The 12414-nt window shown below is 41.0% G+C and overlaps 1 protein-coding gene across 10 annotated transcripts in view; it reads left to right on the forward strand.

The window, feature by feature from the left end:
- Positions 1–9691, forward strand: part of CC2D2B (coiled-coil and C2 domain containing 2B) — a 70324-nt gene extending 60633 nt beyond the window's left edge. For all 10 annotated transcript variants that reach the window (XM_042459251.1, XM_042459250.1, XM_042459254.1 and 7 more), the window contains 3 exons: positions 3857–3915; positions 8367–8544; positions 9310–9691. In XM_042459251.1, coding sequence (XP_042315185.1) covers positions 3857–3915; positions 8367–8544; positions 9310–9498 — 426 coding nt within the window. In that variant the 3' untranslated portion in view covers positions 9499–9691. The remainder of the gene's footprint in view (positions 1–3856; positions 3916–8366; positions 8545–9309) is intronic.
- Positions 9692–12414: the final 2723 nt, after the last annotated feature.

Here is a 12414-nt window from a genome sequence, read left to right on the forward strand (position 1 = left end):
TTTATTTCATATTCAATTATTAATATTCTCAACTGGGAAAACATCTGCTTTATGTATGTTATTTAATGGGATAAACTGTAACAATACTGATGCTGTTGTGATTCTGTGAATCCCAAACTTATCATAATATATCAGGAAGGGCTAATATTGTGATACAGTATGTGTTCATCAGTAAGAAGCCAACTCCCTACGAAAATTTAGGATTACAGTTTTGGTGTGTGTCTGTGTCAGCAACTTTGTTAACTGTAGGATGGCAATCTGACCAAATGTGTGTCTGGAAGGCACAGGGTGGTAAACATTTTCCTATCAATTAGATGAAAGTCCATTCTTCAGACCTGTGAGACAGTCTGGAAGGCTTTTCTGAGCTGGTCTCATAGACAACCTATTTCTCTCCAAACTGCAGAGATTAAGGACATTCTAGAATCCTTGCAATCAAGCATTAGCAACAATTTTTTTCCTCATCAAATACATGTTTTCTTTCACCTCATCCTCACATTAGGAGATTTCCCAGAGAAATGCAACAAATAGTACCACAGCCATCCTGTGATTCACAAATTTTTACTTCTGGGACCTCCACAAAATGCTCAAAGGCCTATTTTAGCTTCCCTTTGAACTATATAAATTAATTCCACTCAGGATTCTTTCTATCAAGAGCCTGTTTCTGGTGGCAGTCACTTCAGCCAGAAGGGGTTCAAAGCTTTCTGCTTGTCCATTCCTCCATCTTGCTGTAAATTTGATGCTGACACAGTTTCTCTGTGGCTGGACCCAGGTTTCCTACCTAAGATAAACTCTACATTTTATATTTCCCAACCCATAGTACTTCCTTCATTCTGACATCACACAACATTGGAAAAACAATGGCCCAAGCTCTTTAACTGTCATCTTGGCCTCAGAGGGAGCAATCAGGCAGACCCAGCAACATCAGGGACTGCCTGAAGGACGATACTTCTCCCTCCTTTAACTGTCACCTTATATTTGTTTTGTATTCAATTTTTACTGTACACCGCTATGATCATTGCAGAATAGCGGTCTATAAATAAAATGTATTATTATTATTATTATTATTATTATTATTATTATTATTATTATGTGAGAATAACACTAAAACTATATCAGGCATACTGTGGCATTCTTTGTATCCTTTCTTCCCACCTCACTGTTGTATTAACCAGAAGAATCAAAGTGTGCATATTTTTTGCTTACAACACCTTAGATCAGTGATTCCCAACATGGGCAGTAGAAAGATCCAAGGGGGCAATGAGGAAAGGGGGAGGCAGGTGGGTCTTCGGTGAAAGTACTGGAATGCACTAAAGATGAAAGGAACCAGTGGCCTTTAGGATCAAGGTGGGGATAAGGAATTATAGCATGTGGCGGTGGGGGAGAAGTGGCAGCAAAAGGAGCTGTCACATTTGGGAACCTGCTTAAGCTTTGTGAGCTTCGCTGAAACTTGGCTGACAAGTTGGAGCTGCACTGTTGCTCCTGCTTTCTTTCATCAGACAAAGAGAAGAGGTAGGAGAAGAAGCAATATTTGTGGGGGGAGGAACAACTTGAAGCTGTGTGGGGAAGGTACATCTCTGGGGGGGAAAGGGGGAAGAGTATCTGGGGTCAATTCTTTGAAAGAGTCCTTTGCCTCTCTCACCTCTCTTGGATTGAGAGTCCTTCCTCGCTGGGGAGAAAAGCGGGAAGCTGGCTGCGCCCCTCTCCACCCCAGCAAAGAAGGATTGAGAGTCTTTCCCTGCTGGGAAAAAGCTTTTTTCTTTGCACTTGTCCACCCTGGAAGCAGCAACCAAGCAGCTGGCTGAGCACTGAGTGAGAAGGGTCTCACCCACATTGGTCTTTGTCACAAGGCCAATACAGGGGAGAGGCTTCTCTGTCACTGTTCCCAGAGTGATCAGGAGCAACAACTGAGCAGCCAGTTGAGCAGTGACCAAGAAAATTCTTGCTCGTGCCAGACTTTGCTGCAAGGCCAGTACAGGCGGTTGCTGCTCAGCCAGCTGCTTGGTTGCTGTTCCCAGGGTGACCAGGTGCAAAGAGAGCATCAACTGAGCAAAGGTCAAGCACCAACCAAAAAGGCAGTCAAGCAGCTACCAAGAAGCCTTATTTCCATGCCACCATTTACCACAAGGCCAGCATGGTCAAGGCACTTTTTAGCTATTGCTTGACCAACTTCTAAGTCATTGCTCTCTCTGCACTAGGTCACCATGAGAGCAACAGCCAGGCAGCCAGGCAACTGGTGTTCCTTTTGCTGTAAGGCTGGCACAGGCGAGAGGGAGGTGCAGGTCTGGGTTGCTGCCGATGCTGCATTCACACATGAGAGGCTGAGGTGGAGGAGGAAGCAGTGGCAAGCTGGGTGTGGCTGAGGTAGGCACAGCTGGCTGGCTGGCTGGCTGCTGCACAAACAGTAGGCCTAATATGAGGAAATAGCCACTGGGGGACACTAGGGTTGTCACCCAGAGAAAAGAGAGTGGTAGCCCAAAAAAGTTTGGAGACCACTGCCTTAGGTCTTCAAAAACTACAAAATGTAGCAGCATACTCAACTAGGTAGGCCTCCACAACTGCTACCTTTTCTATTAATGCATCTCTAGAGGAAATCAGCAAAACAACAACAAGGGCATCTCCAGCCACGTTCACTAAACACTATAAACTAGGGAAATGTGCTTCAACTAGATCCTCATTTGGTAGAAAGATTCTGCAACAAGTAGTACCACATTAAAACACATTCTTGCCACCTCTTACCCAAATGCACATGTCTGCTTGGGTAGATTCCATTAATAGATGGCTCATTCTCTACTGGCTGACGATGGCACATTGGAGGACTTATCATGAAGGCCTTATTGGCAAGGAGAAGGAGTCTTCCAGCCCCACAACAAGGTGGCAAGACTTTAATCCATTTCCTGATGGGGAGTCTTTTGTATTCTTTCCTGTCTTGGCTTTTGAAGGAACTGAAACAGGAAGAGATGAGAACTGATGGAGGTTCATTTTCAGTAGCACAATATCTTCCCTAGCCGGGTGGTGGTACATATTAACCCATTAATGGATGAATCCTTCTCTTTGGCAACAACAGACCTTCACAATAAGTGCTCCAATGCACCACTTGGTATATCCATGGTATATCCACAGTATTTCTAAATAGTAGACAGAACCAAAATGTGACATCTTTCAAATGTATCCCAAAATGGGTAAGATATTTCCACACATATGAGATAGCTAAATCCTCTTAATAGTGAATACCATGACAGAACAACTAATTCAAATAACCTCTGATAGACAGTATCTAGCAATATCATCCAAGGAAGTCATCTTCAGCATCTTTCAGACAACATTCAGATCAGTGAAGAGACACCTCTCAGTAGAGAAATGTAGGACTGTGAGAGTTCTGTTCCTGTGTCACAAAATTAACTTTGGGACAGCAATCAAGTACTAGCATGTATCTGTATAACTACTGAGAGTTACATCTATAAAAGTATTCTTTAGTTCATGAAGAAAGGAACATGCTGGGATTACAGCATAATATAACACTTTTTCTTATTGGGAAAATAAATGAGAGTGTTGCAGTTAGTAGAAGTCCCCTGTTTGTATTCATGCTACTGTATTAATGCCTCACTCAGTATTAGCATTTCACTGTACAGCCACTCTTATTGTTCTCATTATTCATCACCTTTCATGCCAACAGCAATATCTGATGGAATCTCATTCCACACTCATCTTAATGAAAATTAATGAAAAACTGAATGTTACCAGTAACAATGTGATTTATTTCTTTATTGAAAAGTGTAGTGCCTTCAAATTATCCATCAAGATCCAACTTAAGATGCATCTCTGTGTCACAGCATTATATTACATTTCTTTATTTCAGCCGGAAAAAATACTTTATATCCCAACTGATGAAAGTTTGGTAGAAGAACTACAGAACAGGTAACTATTTTAATCAGTTATTAAGAACCTTAAAAATTAGAAGCTCAGGACCAAGACAGTTTTAATAACTTTGAGGTAAAGCAGAGACCGCTCCAGCCACAATTGGGCTGCGTCTGGCCCGGGTCTACAGCGACTGCACAGCCTGCTTTCAAAGTGGGCTGCCACCATGGTCCCAAATGGGCCCCTGGCAGGAGCAGGTTTTTGCCACTCCTTTTTCCGGTGGCTTTGGGTCGCCTTTGGTGGCCTTGGAGTGGCGTCCAGTGTCTTCGAGGGTGTGCGTCATCCAAACGCCATGCCCCCAAAGTGGCCGGAAGCCGCTTCCTTTGGCCTGTCTGTTTCAGGCCATTGGGGAAGAAATGTATTTAACATTCATTTAAAATTTGTAGGAAAAGTAGTCAACATTCAATACCAGTCTTCATTGGGCCTGCACCACTTTTCCATTGAAAATTCTACACACATTGTGCTACTTGCTCCTGAAGATGCTATTTATTCCTGAAAAGTACCTTTTCTCTTCTATCTTGAGACTACAGAGCAGGCATTCCTACAGTTAGTCCATGCAGAATTTTTGGGGTATTACTACATTGGCATATGTTCCCAAATATACTCAGCATAAGATTATCCATAGAGAGGTACAGAATGTTAGGCTTGATACTAAGCCTAAGTATCATGCCTAACATTTTGCTGAGAATAGCAGCATCAGGAAGGGTTTCCTTAAAATGTAATATTTAACCAAAAAAGTATTTAAAAACCTGGCATTGAAGACAATGGGGTTAGCCCTCAGAACCTTCATGGATCATAATGAGTGATTATTATTTCCCATCAGTTTGGACAGCGAATCGAATGAATTTATTAAAGCATACAGCCAGCATAAAATAATAAAATGGTTACAAAAATTACCTTACATTCAGTTAGAAACATTTATATTCAAGCATATCATATAAACATTATATTCAAGCATATCATATAAATGCATGAGTACATACAAATGTTAAGGATAAAACTCTGAGCCGTGTTTCTGGAAGGATTTAGGAATACACTAAATATATGGCTTTAACAAAAATTATTGATTATCTACTATCAAAATAACTAAGAGGAGGTTATATGGTAGTTGTCCTAAATTTGGCAAATAATTTATTCATATGGATCTACACGTTCAATCGATTTCTATAAACAAGTTTGGACAGCATTGATATTGCTCAGTGGCCCTTTTATTATATAATTAACAATTTGTAAGCCATCCTGAGAGCAGGGTATAAATACAATTATTATTATTATTATTAATAATAATAATAATAATAATAATAATAATAATAATAATAATATTGTAGAGTCTCCTAGCAACATTCACAGAATGTTGTGATTCAGACAACATTGTAATGGCAACCCTCCCCACACATCTACAGCAGACTTGATTAGAAGCATAGCTGGATGATCCTTGGCCAACTACACCCTCCCTATCCTTTTGACTTGGACATGTCCAACTCATATGTGTAAGGTGGGAGGAAGTTAAGGATATGTTTGACCATGTTCTGATGCTTAGAAGCATGACAAAGATGTCTTCTCTGAAACTTCACAAGAATTCCCAGGGGCTCCTGTGGGAATGACTGAATGGTAATACATTTAGTCATTAGGACCTAGCTAGAAGATCTTCAGCCACCTCCCCTCCTGCCTGAAAGAGCCAGGTGGTGGCCAGGGGAGAGTGGGAAGTTAAAGATGCATAGGACTGTTAAAACATAGCCAGATGATCCTGTAGTAGCTGAGACGGGCACCTGAAGATGTTTCTGAGCATTAGAGTATACTTTGGCTGTCCCTCTCGCCAGCAACCTCATGGCTCTGTCTCTACTCTGCTGAAATGTTTCATTTCCCACTTAATAATCTAATTTCTTGCACAATTTCTCACACAAGTCATCCATTTTGCTAATTCTGTGTTTATGGATGAAGATTCACTGGTTCACCAAAGTCTCACCGTTACTTTTCACCATCCATAATCAATGGTCATGATCACCACAGATGGTGTGCACACATTTTTGTATACAAGGGCATTAAAGAAGGAGATAATATGGCCAACACATCAATCTCTTGAAGATGCCTGTTGTATTAAATCCCTATTTAGATTATATTTAACACCCTTTAAATTATCGAAAATGTTCAAGAAAAATAAAAATACCTGTTGGAAATGTAAAAAAGAGGTAGGTACATATTTACATAGTTGGTGGAATTGTAAAAAATCAAGAATATACTGGAAGAAAATACACAACGAGATCAAAAAAATGTTCAATATTAAAGAAAGAGCTGACCCAAAAATATATCTTCTGACTATAACAGACTCAATTAAATTGGAGACCGGAAAGGAAAAAAAAAATATTTTACATGATTGTGGCCGCAAGAACATTATTTGCAAGATACTAGAAATCAGAGGACACCCCCATGGTAGAAGACTGGAAATTAAAAGTTATGGACTTTTTTGAGATGGACAAATTAACAATATTGATGAAAAAGGGCATGTTATAATTTTTTTTACAAAGAATGAGATCCCTGCGTATTTTATATACAAAAGGCAAAAAAGGGAGAATTGCATTCGGCTTTATTAAAAGAATAGAGGAGAAGAAAGGTGTAGGAAATGATCAATTAAATACTGGTGCGGCAAAAAGAGTTGGGGTGTTAGAGACATAGACTGGTATAGTGATTACTTTCCATATGAGGAAATGACTCTATGGATGAAGGTTATAGAAAATAGTAGATAGGTAAGAGTCAGTGATTTAGAAATATATAATGATTGGAGGGAACTTAGATTCCTCAAGAAAGTCAATGTAGATTATTTAGAGATTCGTAATTTGTATAATTGTCTAAGAAGTTGAAAGAGTTGACAATATAACTGTATGTAAAGGATCTGTGTAAATGAAATAGGTTGTTTGTACTGTTTTATTAGTTAAATAAAGGTTTATTTAACAATTAAAAAAGTATTTTCAAGCCTTCAGATGCAACATAGTAATCAAGATGGCTTTGGACAAACATGAAGGCACTATTTTGGCCATGTTGCTTCACTGCACTATTTTTGGAATTTGTGTGTTCCTCACTCCATCACTCCAAACAAGGGGCCTGTCAAGGCAGATGAATTGTCTGGCTGATGGTTTGGGGAAGACTGTCTATGTTACTTATGAATAGTCAATCTTGGACAGAACTTTTGCAAACATCATTGGAAGTTGGGAAGTATCCAATGTGGGTTTGCCAGGAGTTCACTTCTGTTTACGGCAACAGCAAAAGTGTTGATTGTTGCAGTAGAGTGGGAATGGATAAGACAGTCTTTGGGAAATTTCTTTCTCCGTGACTTGTATAAAATACTACCAACTAGATGCCAGAGGCAGAAATGCATCATTTGGTAGACACGTGTTGTCTGCTATCCTGGTTTGACATTATCCATCTCTGGTAAGTTAGCTTTATGTGCGAGTCACAGAGTCCACCATGGAGGAGGATAGGTTGCTTGCACATAACTGCAGTTGTCTGAGTGGTTGTGAGAGAATTCAGTGAGCCCTCCCTCTTCTTCTTGTGTTCAGTGCCCAGTCATTTGTTTGTTGTGAACTGAGGCAGATTTAGATATATGGGAGCATGGTCACTGGAGAAGGTGATTGTGCAGTTCTAGAAAACAGCTATTGAACTTGGGAACGTTCTAGACATGGCTTTGTGCAGAATCAAGAACTATACATATGAGTTCATAGATGATCATTTTTAAAATTGCAGTTATAGGTAATCAACCTACCCATCTAGTCCCATCAGCTGTTACTTCCAGAGTCCAGCTGCCTCAGTGACCTTGAATAACAATGCCACTCTCAAAGATACCTGTCAGTTGGACTCTATTGATTATTTTCATCAGGCATTACAGAACTAATGCCTTCATGTCAATTAAGACCTCCTTTGGAAATTTACTCCTTCAGATGGTACTCTTAACTCACTTTATACTCATCCAGCCCTTAAATTCTTGCACTACTTTTGTTATGTTTCTGCTGAGAGTTCTTTAGCAATTTTGAAATTATGTGCCTGTTTTCTTTGGTACAAGCATGTCCTAAACTATGTGGATTCTCCCTTCCAGAAGATGGTGGTTGTCTTTCCTTTAATCTTTCTTCTAACTTTTCTTCAGAAGGGAACCTCACAGTATATAACTTCCCAGTTACCAGTCTCCCATGGTAATGGCAGTTGTGCTGTTCAAAATGGAAACACTACATGGCCTTCTTGGATCTCTTCAGCCTCTCTCCCTTATCACCATTACATCTCCTGTATTTTGGGTCTATTGTCTAGTTTTTCCAACTAAAGTGACCTTTCCTGGCTTAATCCAGTCAGTAATTAGACTTTTCATGAATATTCCATTATGCCACAACAGTTTAGAGGATTCATCATTATCTGATCTCATAACCCAATAGACTATTGATTATTTGTAAACATTTTCTCCCCAACAGGATTGAAAAGGCCTTAAAAAATAAAATGATGGAATGGCGATCCCAGCATCCAACTCGGTGGCATCGGCAATGTACCAGTGTCTTACGACAAATTCTTCCAAAGCTAGAATTTAGAAATGGAGATACAGCTAAGGAAAAAGAAGAAAATTATTTGGAGACTTTTCATGAGCATTATTGGGTTAGTGTTTACGCTACGGTATTATTGAAATAATACAGTTCTTCAGGATACACCAAAGGGCACTCCATGAGGTATGAGTCAGCCACTAGAATTACATGTCACAGTGTTCATGCTCACATGAAAGCTGAGCTGACACTACTATTAGGCTCCAAGAATGCCTTACAGAAATAGGAAGTAAACAAGAACTCCCACTTTGAGTCTAAGGTATCTAGAAACTTATGAAGACACATATGACAGACAATAAGTTGGCCTATGGTGGGGACAGGTGCTATATCTTAGATCTGTAAAGTCTTGGTCAATGAGGCCTCTGAATCAATCACACCATAGGGACTATTTCTCTGAGTAAGGGGCTGTGCAGACAGCCCTGAAGGGGTGGCCTCTAGCTGCCCCTTTTACAGCCAGATTGGGGCTGTGACAACTGCATGCCACGGCCCTGATCTGGCCTTTGCAGGGCACAAAAAGGAGCTGCAAAAAGCAGCTCCTTTTTGTGCCCTGCAAAGGATGTGATAGCTGCAGCAGCACGACTTTACAGCGCTCCTTTGGTGCTGCATCGTGCTTATAAAATGTGCTAATGTTTAAATGGTTAACTTTCCATTTCTGCCTCTAAATTATTACATATTCTCTTTATTTGTAACAGTGCTATTGTTCTTCCTTCACAGATTGTTCAGTAAGAGTTAATAATATTTTGGTCAACATCAGAGCATGTGAGGCATTAGGTTTTTACATGTCAGTTGTTAAAACTTATATAGAAATCTATTTTTGTAGGTTACAGGATTTCCTATTCAAATGCTGTATCTGGATGTACAGTCAATAACGGAGGCTGTTTATCAGACAGGAATTCATTCTTCAGAGATTCCCAACACAGAATTTGCTCTTGCTGTGTATATCCATCCTTACCCAAATAATATGCTGTCTGTCTGGATCTATTTAGTATCTTTGGTCCGTCATCAGTAGTATCAGATCTGTTGAATCGGTTATTTGATGCACCCGAGAAATGCTTGTTCGTTGTGAATTTCTGAAATGTTATTCTTGTATTGCAAAAAAGGAAATATTCTAAGTTATTTCTTCAGTTTCATATTGTCTTTTTGCAACTAGTGTTTCTTAACCATTCCTGATATGTTTACAAAAATCTTGCTTGCTTGTGAATTTATTAAAAGGATTACTATAAATGTTTTATTTAGTTCCTGCGACAGTAAACAATGTTAAAGTATTAATAGAATTTAATAATTATTAGAAAATGAACACCTTTCCTCTGTAATGCAAGATTATTGAATGAAACCAAAATTTATATTATTGTTATAATTATTAATTAAAACATAGTGGTTTAAAATCATAAATCTATTTATTCATGTACAGGCTATACGAGAAAAGTCAGATCAGTATTTTGAAATGTATAAAACTAAAAGGCTTTCCTATGTTTTAATGAATTCAAAGAGTTTGGATGTAGAAACAACTTACCGTATATACTCGTGTGTAAGTCGACCTCATGTATCAGTCGAGGTCAACTTTTGGGACCAGAAATGGGGATTTTTATATGACTCATGAGGAGGGAGGCCGGCTGGAGACAAGCCTGCGAGGGGTGAACGCGCGCCCTTCCCAGGCTTCTCTCTAGCCAGGCTTCCTCCTCATGAGGAGGGAGGCTGGCTGGAGAGAAGGCTCCGAGGGGCGAACGTGCGCCTTTCCCTGCCTTCTCTCCAGCCGACTTCCCTTCTCAGGAGGAGGGAGGCCAGCTGGAGAGAAGGCTGCAGGGTGAACGCGCGCCCTTCCCAGTGCCGCTCCAGCTGGGCTTTCTCTAGAGGACCCCATTGCCCTGTGTATACGTCTACCCCAGGATTTTGGGGACCATTTGGGGGCAAAAATTTCGCGAGTATATACGGTAGGCACTCAACAGACCAGCAAGAAAGGCCGGAGTGAGGGCATAGTGGACCATGGTGACCACTCACTACCTGCCCCATACCAGTGTCATGCTGGCATCATGCCGTGCACCTCACTGCATGGCAGGCGGCATCACTCTGTGTCTTTGGTGCAGCTGCGCCAAAAAGCTGCAGAAGAGCTGCAGCGGCAGTGGCTATGGCACCATTTCCATGGCGCAAAAAGAAGCTGCTTTTTGATGCTTCGTTTTGTGCCGTGGACCTGCTGGGTTGGGGGCGTGGTGTGTGGTTGCTGCTTCCCCGACCCAGCGCTTCCAGTGGTGGCACAGAACCGTCTCTTAGGGCTCCTTACTCTCCATGTTAAAGTAAGGGCCTGCTAATACAGGTTTCGAATAAAATGAGAGCTGCAGAATTGTGTCATTTTCTCACAGCCTCACTTGCAAGTTTCCCATCATTCTCCCACTCCTCTGCTTTTTTGCTTGAAAGTTATCTTTAATGAGCATTTAATCCTGGTTAACATAATCCAAATCTCTGGATTCATCCTTGATTTTAAAAGGTAGGTTCCAAGTACCTTCATTTTTGTCTCTCTGTGTGTGTCTGCTACAGCTTCAAGATCATGAAATCTGGACACTTGATGTGATATAGTGCCTTGAACTCTGGAGATCAGGGTTTGAATTCCAGCTCAGCCATGAAAACCCCAGAAGGATGAGCAAGTCACATTCTCTCAGAAGACAGCAAACACAAACACAGGGCCAGTAGACATGGGCCAAAAGACCCGTTTCCTGTGCACCCCTTTCCTTCCTCTGCTGTTGACTCTGCTGGGAAGACCCATCACAGCTTCTGACATGGAAAGGGGTGCCTGGCTACACTTTTTTCACATCAAAGGCCGCAATGGGATCTTCTCAGTAAAGGTGACATTGGAGGAAGGTGCAGAAGCAAGTGGGTGTGTAAACACCTGCCCATCCCAAATTATCCTGGGGACTGACCTGGCTTGATCCATGCTATCCTGGCCTGTCTGTTCAGCCCCTAACTCTTGCCGAGGAAGCATCATGATAGGTTTGATTTAGGGTTCCCATAAATTGGTACTTGAAGGTGCACAACAACAAACTAAGAAATCACCGGGAAAGTGTTGTTCCTGTTGTGTGTCTTCAAGCTGTTTCTGACTTACGCTGACCCTAAGGCAAACCTATCATGGGGAGTTATTGGCAAGAGAACAGGGGCTAGAGAACAACTCCCTGTGCCCCATCCAAAAAGGGACATGCATGGATAAGCCGACTTATTTGCACATATATCACTAACAGGATGCTGCCCATTATGTCCAGGGTGCTGCTTATGTCCAAACAAGCTACTGTTTCATCTTAACTAAACAATAAGCCAACATCAGACTCTGGTTTACTATATTAGCTTATAGCAATAGCAACTTCATTTATATACTGCTTCATACCACCTAAGCAGTCACCAGTTTACAATGTAAACTAATAGTCCTCAACAAGCTGGGTACTCATTTTAGCGACCTCAGAAAGATGCAAGGCTGAGTTGATCCTGAGCCCATGGCTGGAATTGAACTCACAACCTCACTTGACACAAGTTGCTGCAGTACAGGCATTTAACCATTGCACCACCAGGGCTTCTCGCTTTTTTCCCTAAGCCATATATGGGTTCAGATGTGTCAAGCAATGGTTAGTTGAAAACACAGGTGAACAGTCCTTGTGAGCATGCTGAACAGCAGAGTGAAATCTCATGGACTGCTCATCATGGCCTTTCACCTCCACCCAAATTTCACTCATCAGATTTGTGTTGCTTTAAAATGCAACTAGTGACGCACTCACACCCAGGCTGGAAATGCGCCTTTGACTATTTTGTTGGATTTTAAAAGTTTGACTCCTGAATTTTAAAAGCCTGTATAGCATTTCTTTTCCAAAAGAGGTGACCATCCAGCCATTATCAAGAAATACCATTGATGAGTGTTACACAGCAGCAATACAGAGCATTTCAAAAT

The sequence above is a fragment of the Sceloporus undulatus genome, chromosome 3 (genome assembly GCF_019175285.1).
Source record: "Sceloporus undulatus isolate JIND9_A2432 ecotype Alabama chromosome 3, SceUnd_v1.1, whole genome shotgun sequence".
Classification (NCBI taxonomy): Eukaryota; Metazoa; Chordata; class Lepidosauria; order Squamata; family Phrynosomatidae; genus Sceloporus; species Sceloporus undulatus.